The following is a 12,092-nucleotide window of genomic DNA, read 5'->3' as shown; positions in this document are numbered from 1 at the left end:
TTTCTACTTTAGCCAAAAATGCAGCTTGTAGTAAGTGGGAGTAAGCGGATCGGGGATTAGGATCGGAAGAGAGAACAAAGCACAACCTTGCAACTCTATCATGGCTTGGCACGGCACATAAACTAACACACGGCAGTGTTTCGTAATACCTATCCTTAGTGGCAGTTGCTATTACCCTGTTTCCCCGAAAATAAGACCTCCCCTGATAATAAGCCCAACTGGGCTTTTGAGCGCATGCATTAAAATAAGGCTTCCCCTGCGCCCCAAAATAAGCCCTCTCTTAAAATATTTAAACGCAGAGCTGGAAATCAGGTAAGACGGCAAGAGGAGCCCCGTCTTGCTCCACGTGTCCCAAAATAATAAGACCTCCCCGAAAATAAGGCCAAGCGCTTATTTCAGGGTTCAAAGAGTTGGTATCATCTCAATCGTGGAATTGTGGGACCTTAGATTTGAACAGGAACTTAAAGACCTTGGACGAGAAAACTTCCAAGGTCCCTGCCAGTTCTAGGATTCTAGCCCAGCCCTACACTCGGAGTAGACATCCAGGCAAATGGCTGTCCAAACTTTGCACGAAAAGTCTCCTGTGATGGTTTCCTTGGTTCCCGAAGGCAGGATATTCCCCCTGCTTTGTAGATCTCGCAACCCCTTGTATTTTGAGTTTGAATCTCCCTCTGTGAAGCTTCCATCTGTTGGCTCTTGCCCTCCCGTGGAGACGGTGGAGAATAAACCCACCTGCTTTCCAGTAAAATAATTTAACAACTGGTTCTCTGCCCTAATGACCGGCTGGGTGGGCGTGGCCATGGTGGGCGTGGCCAGGGGTGTGTGACAGGCAACACTCAGCCTCCTGCACCCTCCCCGAGAGCAAAAATGGGCTGTGAGGGGGACACGCTGCCCCCCTATGCATTTTTTGGTCCTAGGAGGCCTCCCTGAAGCCTACTGGGAATGAAAACAGGGAATGTGGGGACTCCTGGAAGGGATGGGGTAGGGAGGGGAGGGGCCAGCCAACAATTTAACTACTGGTTCGCCTGAACCGTCCCGAACCACCTGAATCCCACCACTGCTGTTTTCTTCTGTGATGGCCTTCAAAATTGGAAATATAACTGTCATCTCTCCGGTTAGCCGTTTTTTTTCTTTGACGGATGGTCCTTGTTCAGTTTTATCCGATGAAAGCCGACGTCTACCATTTTGTTCTGAATTCGGATTTGACTTCAGAGCAAACGTGCACTCATGTGTCTGAGGGAGAGGACAAAATGTAACTGTCCGATTCATGAAACTAAACTCCCAAAAATTATCACAGTCAGATCAAGAACGTGGTAGAGGTTGGAGCCAAACTCTTCCCCCGGAAAAGACAGCTAACTTCCCCAATGATTTCACTTTAACTGGATATTTTAGGGGGAGCAAAGAGGGGCTTTCAAACATGCTGGTTCTTGAGACTTACGTATTCTAAGTGTACCCTGCTTATTCTTTTGGGATGAAAAGCACCGTGTGAACCGATCAACCATCGGGTATTACCGGTTTTTAACCGCCACGTGAGCTGTTATGGATTCTCTCTGGCGTGGCTCCTGTTCCTTTCAATTGGGAGATGTGAGGCAGATAACTGAGATACTTTTATACAACCTAGAAGGTCTTACTAAGTCAGGTAATAGGAGAGGTTTCAGTGTCAGAAAAGAAAACAAGAGATAATTGTGTCAGATTCGGGTTAAAGTCAGGGTTCCAAGTAACACCTCCAATGAAAGAAAACTCTGAGGGTTGAGTTTCCTCAAAGTTCCATTTTATTAGAGATGTCTAATTGGCAACATCTGGGAAAACCCGAACCTGAAAGCTTCCAGGTTTTCCCCACCCAAAAGAAAATCCAAGTCCCTTCCCCCTGCACCCACATGTCCATCACATGGTCCAATCCAAGCACCATCCCAACTGGAGATGCCTCCCAGTTCCAGCCTTCCAGGTGCAGGGCAAGATGACCTTGACTCTCTGAGAAAGGAATGTTATTATGACTATATATCACCCATGCTCCATACAATCCCCCCTCCCGGTTTCCCACAGTAGTAAATGTGGCAGGCCTGAAGATCCAACGGAAAAGATGGCTTCCAAGCCTGACAAATTGTATGGTATGTACGTGCGGTGCAATGTCTTGATGTTCCTCTGACGTTTCCTTTGAACTCTGTTTTGTTTCCAGATCGCTCTGTGCCATTTCTTTTTCAATATCTCGGGGATCATCCTTTGGTACCCACTTCCTTTTATGCGTATCCCCATTCGCTTGTCAAAAGCTCTGGGGAACATCACCGCCAAGTACCGATGGTTCGCCATTTTCTACCTCCTCTCCTGCTTCTTCTTGATCCCTTTGGCCGTGTTCGGCCTTTCGGTGGCCGGTTGGCCCTACCTGGTGGGCGTGGCTGTCCCCGTCTTCGTGGCCTTGATCTTGGTGCTCACCGTCCACCTCCTGCAGAAGAAGAAGCCACACTTGCTCCCGGAGAAGCTCCGAAGTTGGGATTTCCTTCCTCGGTGGATGCATTCCTTGCGGCCCTGGGATGAAGTCATAACCGGCGCAGGTGTCGCCTGTGGCAGATATTGTTGCTGCTGTTGCAAGCGCTGTCGAAACAAGGAGACCGCCCCGAGCGAAGAAGCCAAGCACACGAAAACGATGGAAGTTCACGAGAACCCCGTATCGTTGGCCGATGAAGAGAACTGTCTTTCCAAGGCCACGAAAGCAGAGAAAGCCGACTTGAGCACTACGGCATTGTAGCAGAGGGGGAAGTTGAGACTGGAGGTCCAGGGACGAAACGCTTGATGGGACTGCCTGGATGGGGAACATGGGCCAGTGACTTGCACTCAGTGAGAAGATTGAACCAGGGATGGGTAACAACAATTGTCAGGAACCCTTAAGCCATGTCAAAATCTCAAGACACGCATTCAAATCATCCGTAAGACCAAGGCCTTACCTCACATCTGCTCAGGTCAAAGAACAAGGGAAGCCCTGTACTTGTCTCCAGACTAAGGAAGGCCTGTGGACAAGTACTCCACTTGTTTTTTTGGTTTTTTTTAGAGATCTATGGGCCAACAGCGCTTCTGCCCATCACTGCTTAGACGTTCTCGTTTGCAGTCCTGTAGAAGTCCAATCTACTCCGCATTCTTCAGCATCAGTAGACCCACAAGTAGGACATCTGGCCACGGGCTATATCATACAATAATATATCACTAGCTGGATCAGGTTTTCAGCAAGAGCTTTAAAACTGTATCCCCTCACTCCGATGTTTTGGACAGCCCAGGCCTATGCCCTTGTAACATAATGTAATATAGTGTGTACCACGCAGAACTGTTTGACCAATTGAATCTTCTAAAACCTTCAAGAAGTGCCGGTTAAGGTGTGCGTTAAAGAAATTATCTCTCCATATATTTTAGTACTCTAGGTTCTGTGGTTTGTGCAATTTATGTCCTTCCTAAAGCACTTGTCTTTTTCGGACCTAAATTATTTGAAGGCTGAATTGAGAGAACCATTGTTGAAGGATTGAGCACCTATATCTCCACAGGTTATGCAGGAACGCCATTTTTGATTTGTAGATCCAAGGAAGAAGAGGGGGTATAGAGCAAGCGGTACAGGGGGATGTTCACAAGGTTTTCTCCTCCTGACAAGATTAAATTATGTAAATAATGTGTCTTTAAGAAGTGAATTGCCCTAAAAATATACCTCGTGTTCCAGAAGCATTAACTCACGGAACGTCCCAAAACGGGGTGAGAGAAAGCCCACTGCTCTTACACACAACCTTTTTACCTCTGTTGTCGGGTGTGAGGGTGTCTGATTGTGTTCACTGCTCTGTAAATAGCCAGTTCACCATGGTCAACTCACTCGGGCCAACTCGCCATGGGACAAGAGTTACACGAATATCAAAGAAATTGTGGAATGGAGTCATGGCAGAAAAGACATCAAAAGGAAGGACAAAATGAAATGCGAATGACAAAAATTAAATTATTGTAAACAATTAAATTGAACTGTTGAATTGTCCTGTGGCAAGTTGGCCACGGTGCGTTGGCCATGGTGAGTTGTCCGATTCGACTCTAAACAGTAGTTTGTTGACATGTAGCATTATACAAACCAGACTTCGGATCAAAGACAGTGACTTGTAGATAAGGTTTGTGTCCCATATTTGGAGAAGCTCTTTTAACTAGAGGCTCTTTGGATATGCGGAACAAATTTATGCAGGAGAAGTTGCGATTTTGGTACCTTTTGGTGGCATGTCCCCCACCGTTTTCCTTTCAAGCCACTGAGTAGCCATCTCAGTCAACCAGGACGAAACCTGGATCCCAAGATTATTGTAAACCCATGCTGCTGAACAGAAAATTAGCCTTTTACTTCAAGGTCACCAAGATCAAAAAGAGAAATAATTCATATCTTGAGACGTGCTATGCTCTATTACAGCTTAATGTCCCTTGCGTCCAGTTATTATCGTTCTGTTTATTGCGTCGTGGGCTGTTTTTCCAATCACTGATAATGTATCCATCATTTTCCTCATGATCCCCTTAATCGCAAAATGATCTGCATTTCTTGGAATGTACTACTATAAAGAATTTTATCTAGATGTAGATATAGAATTATATTTATTTGGCCATCCAGTCAAAATGCACATACTTGAATCTCTCTTGTCAGGATCATTGAGACTTGAAAGGGCTCAGCTCAGGTAGCAATTACAGGCTGGAAGTCCATATTAAATATTAGCAAGAAGTATGCAAGGCCAATTCAGCTTTTTTTAATATATATATATTAATACTGATAGATTACAGTGGAGAAATCGTGTCTTCCATTTATTGCTACTGAGATCAGTGAAATTTAAAAGTGCTTAAAGGTACATTTCTTGGAAAGCAGAGGAAGTGATCCTGCAGCCCAATCTCATGCAAGTTTACTCAAAAGTAAACTCCCTATGATTCACCCAAGATAACTTTTAATTGAAAAGCAGTTTGGGTGTGTATTTGTACTGGAAAGAGACCACTTTCTAATGAATGCTCAGACCTGCCTGGCTTCAAAGTGCATTTAAGAAAGCTCAAGATTTAACCAACTTAAAAGCAGGGTGAAATCTACTTACCTTCCTTACCGGTTTGGAAGTAGACACGCTCTGCATGCACATCACTTGTAAAAAAAAAACACATTAAAACCAGGAAGTAATGACACCCAGGCGGGTGGGCGGAGCTTTGCTACCGGACCGCTGAACCACCGGGCATGATCACTACCGGATCGCGCGATCCGGTCAGAACCGGGAGCATTTCACCCCTGCTTAAAAGGATAGAAAATAGTTGTAGATATTTGGGTGGTAAGATGTTGGTTTGTTCTCCGGGCTTCTTGTTTTGCTTCCGAAAGCTTTATCTCCGGGTGAGGTGACCTCCTCAACGGGACTTTGGTTGAAGCATCTCGGTTCTTCTCTGCTTTTATTGATCTCATGTGGTCAGTGGGTTATGTGTGACCAGCTGGTCGTACCGTGTGTGAAGGTCACCGGTTGAGATCAATAAAAGCGGGGAAGAACTGAAATAAGATGCTACAATGAAGCATTTGGCAATCCGGAGAACAAATCTTCACCATTTCTTTATCAACGTTATGCAGAAATGGATTCATTTCGATGCAATATCATAGACGTGAAGTTTCTACGGTATTAATAATAGTTGGCACCTGGCAGAAACAGTCTGACACAACAAAAAATTTATTAAACAAGGGGTGTAAGGGTGGGGGGGGGAAGGAAGAGTCATCAGAATCAAAATGGCGGTTGCTACAACTTTGCAATCAAGTCCCACCTGTTTTTGATGGGAACTATCTTTCTTATGATAATGTTGCTTGTTTGGGGAGCAAAATAGTGTCTTCACACTCAATCACTAATATTAGCCGTTGGGGGTCGTTCATATTTGTTAAACAGAATACTGAGACTCAATTCCGTAGACTTTTGGCCTTCTGAAAAACTTCTCAGAAAAACGGAAAAATATTCTTTGTATGGAGCTCTGCTTTCTGGTTGACCGACTCTGATGCTGTAACTCAATCTACCTCTTGTTCCCTTCGGTGGAATCGTTGTTTAGAGGGAAAGTGGGAACACTTTCCAAGCAAAACGAAGTTGGATTTCCAAGGGCCAACATAGCGGGGGGGATTAAGGAGTACTAGAGCCCGTGTTCAGAAAAGTTGAGAAGCAGAATTTTTGAGGGTTATGTAGAACCGGGCAGAAGCATAAGAAGGGGAGTAAACTGGACAAGATTAGGATTAGAAAATACACTTACGTTTATACATAATCAAATATTATATCTCTCGGCTTAATGAGCCAATATTTTAGCTCTTCAGCGGTATTTTATTGGAGGGTTTGAATCAATTTATCAATTAAGCAAATTCAATTAATTCTATCGTTTGTTACTGGATGGATAATGGTCGCGTTTTTCAGTCCCTGTGTAGAGAAATATACATAGCACCAATTGAACATAAATGTAACCAAGAACGTGGGTTTTGTAACTTAATTTGGTGATTGTAAACCAGCTTCCAATTCCAAGATGGCGCCGACAAAGGCTGCCTCGGTGAAATGCTCTCTATTCTATTCTATTCTTTTCCTTCCTAAGGTGTAAGGAAGGCTGGAAAACTGAACCAGCAGAGAAACAGAAGAGTTGTTTTGAACAGGGAAGGTGGGGAAACCAAGCCAAGTCTCCAGCTACTGTACAATCTCCATCAATTTTCTAGAACATTACACTGATGGTTGCTATCCCACCAGGGACTCTGTCGATGGTCTTCAAAGTTGAAGCACTGCAACACTCCTGTGGCCTCTGCTTCATAATTACAGAATTCATTTATCTGATTTTTATGGAGCTGCCCGCTCCCAAAGACACATGATGGGAACTTGGGGGTGCAACTAGCTGTTGATGTTTGCCATGATACAATTCCAAATAATAATAATAATAATAATAATAATAATAATAATAATAATAATAATAATAATAATAATAATGATAATAATAATGATGTTTTAATTTGTATACCGCCCTTCTCCCGAAGGACTCAGGGCGGTGAACAGGCAGATAAAATACAGACATACACAATAGTTAAAACAACCCTTAAAAAACTGATTTAAATTTGCCCAAAAATTAAAATAGCATACACCCCCATAAAATTACAAAAATTTAAAAACCCATCATTCAACTAAAATTTAGAGATAAAAATCAAGCTAGTCCAGCCATACGAAATAAATAGGTTTTAAGTTCGCGGCGGAAGGTCCTAAGGTCAGGTAGTTGTCGAAGCCCGAGGGGAAGTTCGTTCCACAGGGTCGGAGCCCCCACAGAGAAGGCCCTCCCCCTGGGGGCCGCCAGTCGACACTGTTTGGCTGATGGCACCCTGAGGAGTCCCTCTCTGTGGGAACGCACCGGACGATGGGAGATAGAGGCCGGCAGTAGACGGTCCCGTAAATAGCCCGGTCCTAAGCCATGGAGCGCTTTAAAGGTGGTAACCAATACCTTGAAGCGCACCCGGAAAACAACAGGTAGCCAATGCAGTCTGCGCAGGATAGGTGTTACGTGGGAGCTCCGAACCGCTCCCTCAATAACCCGCGCAGCCGCGTTCTGGACTAGCTGAAGTCTCCGGGTGCTCTTCAAGGGGAGCCCCATGTAGAGAGCATTGCAGTAGTCCAAATGTTTAGTTCAATGTCTTCATTTCAGTTGATTGCGTTGCATGGCCCGTTTTACAACCATCCAAAGGACATAACCCCAAGTAGGAGCAGATTGTTTACCCAAGGGTCATCAGATACAGAAGTAGGTTTTGGTGGGTGGGTGAAATTTGAATCTGGAGATCAGATGTTCAGAGCAAGACAACTTGCGCCAACCATGGTCTTTCCTGCTTTCTAAAGTTGTAACTCAGGAAGGCGGCTTTCAATCTCATGTAACGTGTCCCCATCAACCTCAACGCACCCACCTTGTACACACTAACAGTACAAAAGAGAGAGGGGGAGAATTATGGAAGGACCCACAACTGTAAGTCAACATCCGTTTCACACGTAACTTCCCCGTCTCTCCCGTCCAATCATGAATGTTCCTTGCATTTGCTTTCTCCAACCTGGTCCTCTCTCGTTAACTTGAAGTTTGCATGCTGGGATATGAAGGTAGTTGCAGTAGAAGACAACAGGCAAGTTTTCTAGATTCAGGGAAATCGGGGTCTCCTCCAGAGTCCCCTATGAAAACATCAGATCATGGTAACCTCATCTCTTTTTAGCATTTCCCATTATTATTTATAACGTCGTTCTGTGTGTGTGGTTTTTTTTTAGTGTACAGTTTTGCATATGTTCTCTAAGGAACCTTGCTTGTGACATTTGAATTATGTATTGCGTATTTTACAATGTTGTGGTGTTTATAAGGAACGTCGGGGGAGGGGCGGGAAGACTTCTGTAAAATAGCTTTGCGTTGCCCTATTTTAGAAAGGAATGAGCGGGAATATTGCTTGCTTTAATAAAATTTGTTGAAAAAGCAAAACAAAACAAAAAAAAACACCAACAACCCCACTTTGCCATTTCTGTGATGCATTAAAATATTGAGCTATAGATACATATATATATTTACATCTTAGTCCCTTTGGCTTTTGTTTATTTTGTAACAAAGATTCTTCCTTAAACTGTGGATAAAACTACGAATGACCAACAATGTAAAATGGAATGGTATTGTAATTCAGCATGGTTTTTATCTCATTGGAAAAGAATGACAGGATATTGAATGCAATATCAAAAATGGAAAATTAAAAGATTTTTAAAAGACTATAAATGACGAAACTCTATTTTTTATTTAAAAAACCCTTCAGGTATAATAATGAAATATTATTTTATATCATTATGTGTGCATTTCTTTTATAACCATACATACATGTACATATATTTATTTTCTACTACTTAGAATGCTCATTCATTCATTCATTCACTGGACTTGGACTTCAGTAAAGCATTTGATAAAGTAGATCATAACCTACTACTAGATAAAGTAGAAAAATGTGGGTTAGACAGCACCACCACCAGATGGATTCGTAACTGGCTGACCAACCGCACTCAACGTATAGTCCTCAAGGGAACTACATCCACATGGAGGGAAGTATGCAGTGGAGTACCCCAAGGCTCTGTTTTAGGCCCAGTACTCTTCAACATCTTCATCAATGACTTGGACGAGGGGATAGATGGGGAACTCATCAAATTTGCAGATGACACCAAGCTGGCAGGAATAGCCAACACTCCAGAAGATAGGCTCAAGTTACGGAAAGATCTTGACAGACTTGAACATTGGGCGCTATCTAACAAAATGAAATTCAACAGTGAAAAAAGTAAGGTTCTACATTTAGGCAAAAAAAACAAAATGCACAGGTACGGTATATGTGGTACCTTGCTCAATAGTAGTACCTGTGAGAGGGATCTTGGAGTCCTAGTGGACAACCATTTAGATATGAGCCAGCAGTGTGCAGCAGCTGCCAAAAAAGCCAACACAGTTCTGGGCTGCATAAACAGAGGGATAGAATCAAGATCACGTGAAGTGTTAGTGCCACTTTATAATGCCTTGGTAAGGCCACACTTGGAATATTGCATCCAGTTTTGGTCGCCACGATGTAAAAAAGATGTTGAGACTTTAGAAAGAGTGCAGAGAAGAGCAACAAAGATGATTAAGGGACTGGAGGCTAAAACATATGAAGAACGGTTGCAGGAACTGGGTATGTCTAGTTTAACGAAAAGAAGGACTAGGGGAGACATGATAGCTGTGTTCCAATATCTCAGGGGCTGTCCCAAAGAAGAGGGAGTCGGGCTGTTCTCCAAAGCACCTGAGGGTAGAACAAGAAGCAATGGCTGGAAACTGATCAAAGAAAGAAGCAACTTAGAACTAAGGAGAAATTTCCTGACAGTTAGAACAATTAATAAGTGGAACAACTTGCCTGCAGAAGTTGTGAATGCTCCAACACTGGAAATTTTTAAGAAAATGTTGGATAACCAACTGAGATGGTGTAGGGTTTTTAGCCTGGGCAGGGGGTTGGACTAGAAGGCCTCCATGGTCCCTTCCAACTCTGTTGTTATTATATTATATTATATTATATTATATTATATTATATTATATTATATTATATTATATTATATTATATTATATTATATTATATTATATTATATTATATTATATTATATATTATATTATATTATATTATATTATATTATATTATATTATATTATATTATATTATATTATATAATATTATATTATATTATATTATATTATATTATATTATATTATATTATATTCATTCATTCATTCATACATACATTCATTCAATCAATCATTCATTCATTCATTTAATCAATCAATCAATCATTCAATCAATCATTCAATCAATCAATCAATCATTCAATCATTCAATCATTCATTCAATCAATCAATCAATCATTCAATCATTCAATCAATCATTCATTCATTCAATCAATCAATCAATCAACCAACCAGGGGGCTTTCAACTTCTGGACAAGACAAGAAACTGGTGGTCCTTGAATTACGACCACAATTGACCCCAAAATTTACGTTGCTAAATGAAACATTGGCTCACAAGTTTCTTTTTTTTCAATGCAGTAATTTTGAATGGTCACTAAATGAACTGTTGTAAGTCAAGGATCTCCCCGTATCTGGCCCAGGGTCACCCAGCTTGTTTTGTACCTAAGGTGGGACTAGAATTCATGGCCAAGCGATTTCTAGCCTGATCCCTTCACCACTACACCCAACTGGATCTCCCTGAATGTCTCAGTAGCCAATTCTTTCTCCATTACTTGAGAGGCCACCTGTGCAGCTCATTTTAAAATGTTAGCAGAATATCAGCTAAGCACCAGGGATGAAATGCTCCCGGTTCAGACCGGATCGCCTGATCCAGTAGCGATGACGGCGGGTGGTTTGGAGAACTGGTAGCAAAAATCCCTCCCCTCCCCCTCCGCCCCAGCTGAGCCGCGCGATCATCAGAGGTGTTTGGGGTTTTTTTACTTTTAAAAGCATTTTTTCTTCAGCCGAAAAAATGGTTTTAAAAGTAAAAAAAAAGCCTCTGACAATTAGGTAACTCAGCTTGGATCGTCAGAACCCTTTAAAAGCATTTTTTCTACAACCTCTTCGGCCGAAGAGGTTGTAAAAAAAGACACTTTTAAAAGGCTCCTCTGGAGATCCCAGCTTGGTCGAAAAGGTTTTAAAAAAAATGTTTTTAAAAGGTTCTGGCGATCAGGCAACTCAGCTAGGATCGTCAGAATCCTTTAAAAGCTTCTTTTCGTCTGGCAATCCCAGCTGAGTTGCCTGATCATCACAGGCTTTTAAAAGCATTTTTTTACATTAAAAAGCATTAAAAAATGCTTTTAAAAGTAAAAAAAAAAAGTTGGCCATGCCCACCCAGTCACATTAACTCCGCCACACCAAGCCATGCCCACAGAACCGGTAGTAACAAATTTTACATTTCACCCCTGCTAAGCACCCAAGAAGTTTCTTTCATAGTTTGTATTTCTTTCCTTTTTTTTGCAAATGTCCAGGCTAATGCACGTAGATGCTCTTGGGTGAAGTATCTTTGTTCTTGCGGGATCACCTGCATTTGGGACAAACCATTGATTGATTGACATTCTTTGGACATGTTCTGTCCCCCCTCGCCTCCGTCCGAGCGATGGCTTAATTAGCCGACACTATCAGCTCTGGCAGCAAACTAGCGAGCGTCTGCCAAGTGACTCTGTTATCTCCCTTGATGCCGATGAGTCAACCAGGAACAAACAATACTTCAGCTCTTAGTTAATCAGTTGATTTGCCTGCTACGAAGAGGCATAGCAGCCCTTGCTGCTTTTATATCCTGTGGGGTGTGGCTCCATGACTCAGCACTTCCTAGGCGTGCCCCACCCCTGCTTCTGTTGTTCCTGCCTCTCCTGCCTACGAAACCTAGGGTCCAGCCAGGCCTGATTGCCATCAGCTGGGTCTGAAGGCATGGCCTGCGGGGAAGAGTCAGGGGACGGAGGCCTCGTTATCTCCTCCACCTGGCCTGCCTCTGGCTCCTGGAGCTGAGCCAGGGAAGCCGGTGCTCCAGAGGTAAGTCCTGATGGCCCTTCCCCCTCACTTTCCAAGTCA

General features: G+C 42.8%; 1 protein-coding gene across 2 annotated transcripts in view; it reads left to right on the top strand.

Annotated features, from left to right (window-relative positions):
• SLC34A2 (solute carrier family 34 member 2) overlaps window positions 1-8,736 on the top strand; it is a 52,764-nt gene extending 44,028 nt beyond the window's left edge. For both annotated transcript variants that reach the window (XM_058193213.1, XM_058193212.1), the window contains exon 13: window positions 2,177-8,736. In XM_058193213.1, the coding sequence (XP_058049196.1) occupies window positions 2,177-2,743 (567 nt within the window). In that variant the 3' untranslated portion in view covers window positions 2,744-8,736. The remainder of the gene's footprint in view (window positions 1-2,176) is intronic.
• The last annotated feature ends 3,356 nt before the right edge of the window (window positions 8,737-12,092 follow it).

Source organism: Ahaetulla prasina, chromosome 8 (genome assembly GCF_028640845.1).
Source record: "Ahaetulla prasina isolate Xishuangbanna chromosome 8, ASM2864084v1, whole genome shotgun sequence".
Lineage (NCBI taxonomy): Eukaryota > Metazoa > Chordata > Lepidosauria > Squamata > Colubridae > Ahaetulla > Ahaetulla prasina.
This window is presented reverse-complemented; position numbering and strand designations above follow the sequence as displayed.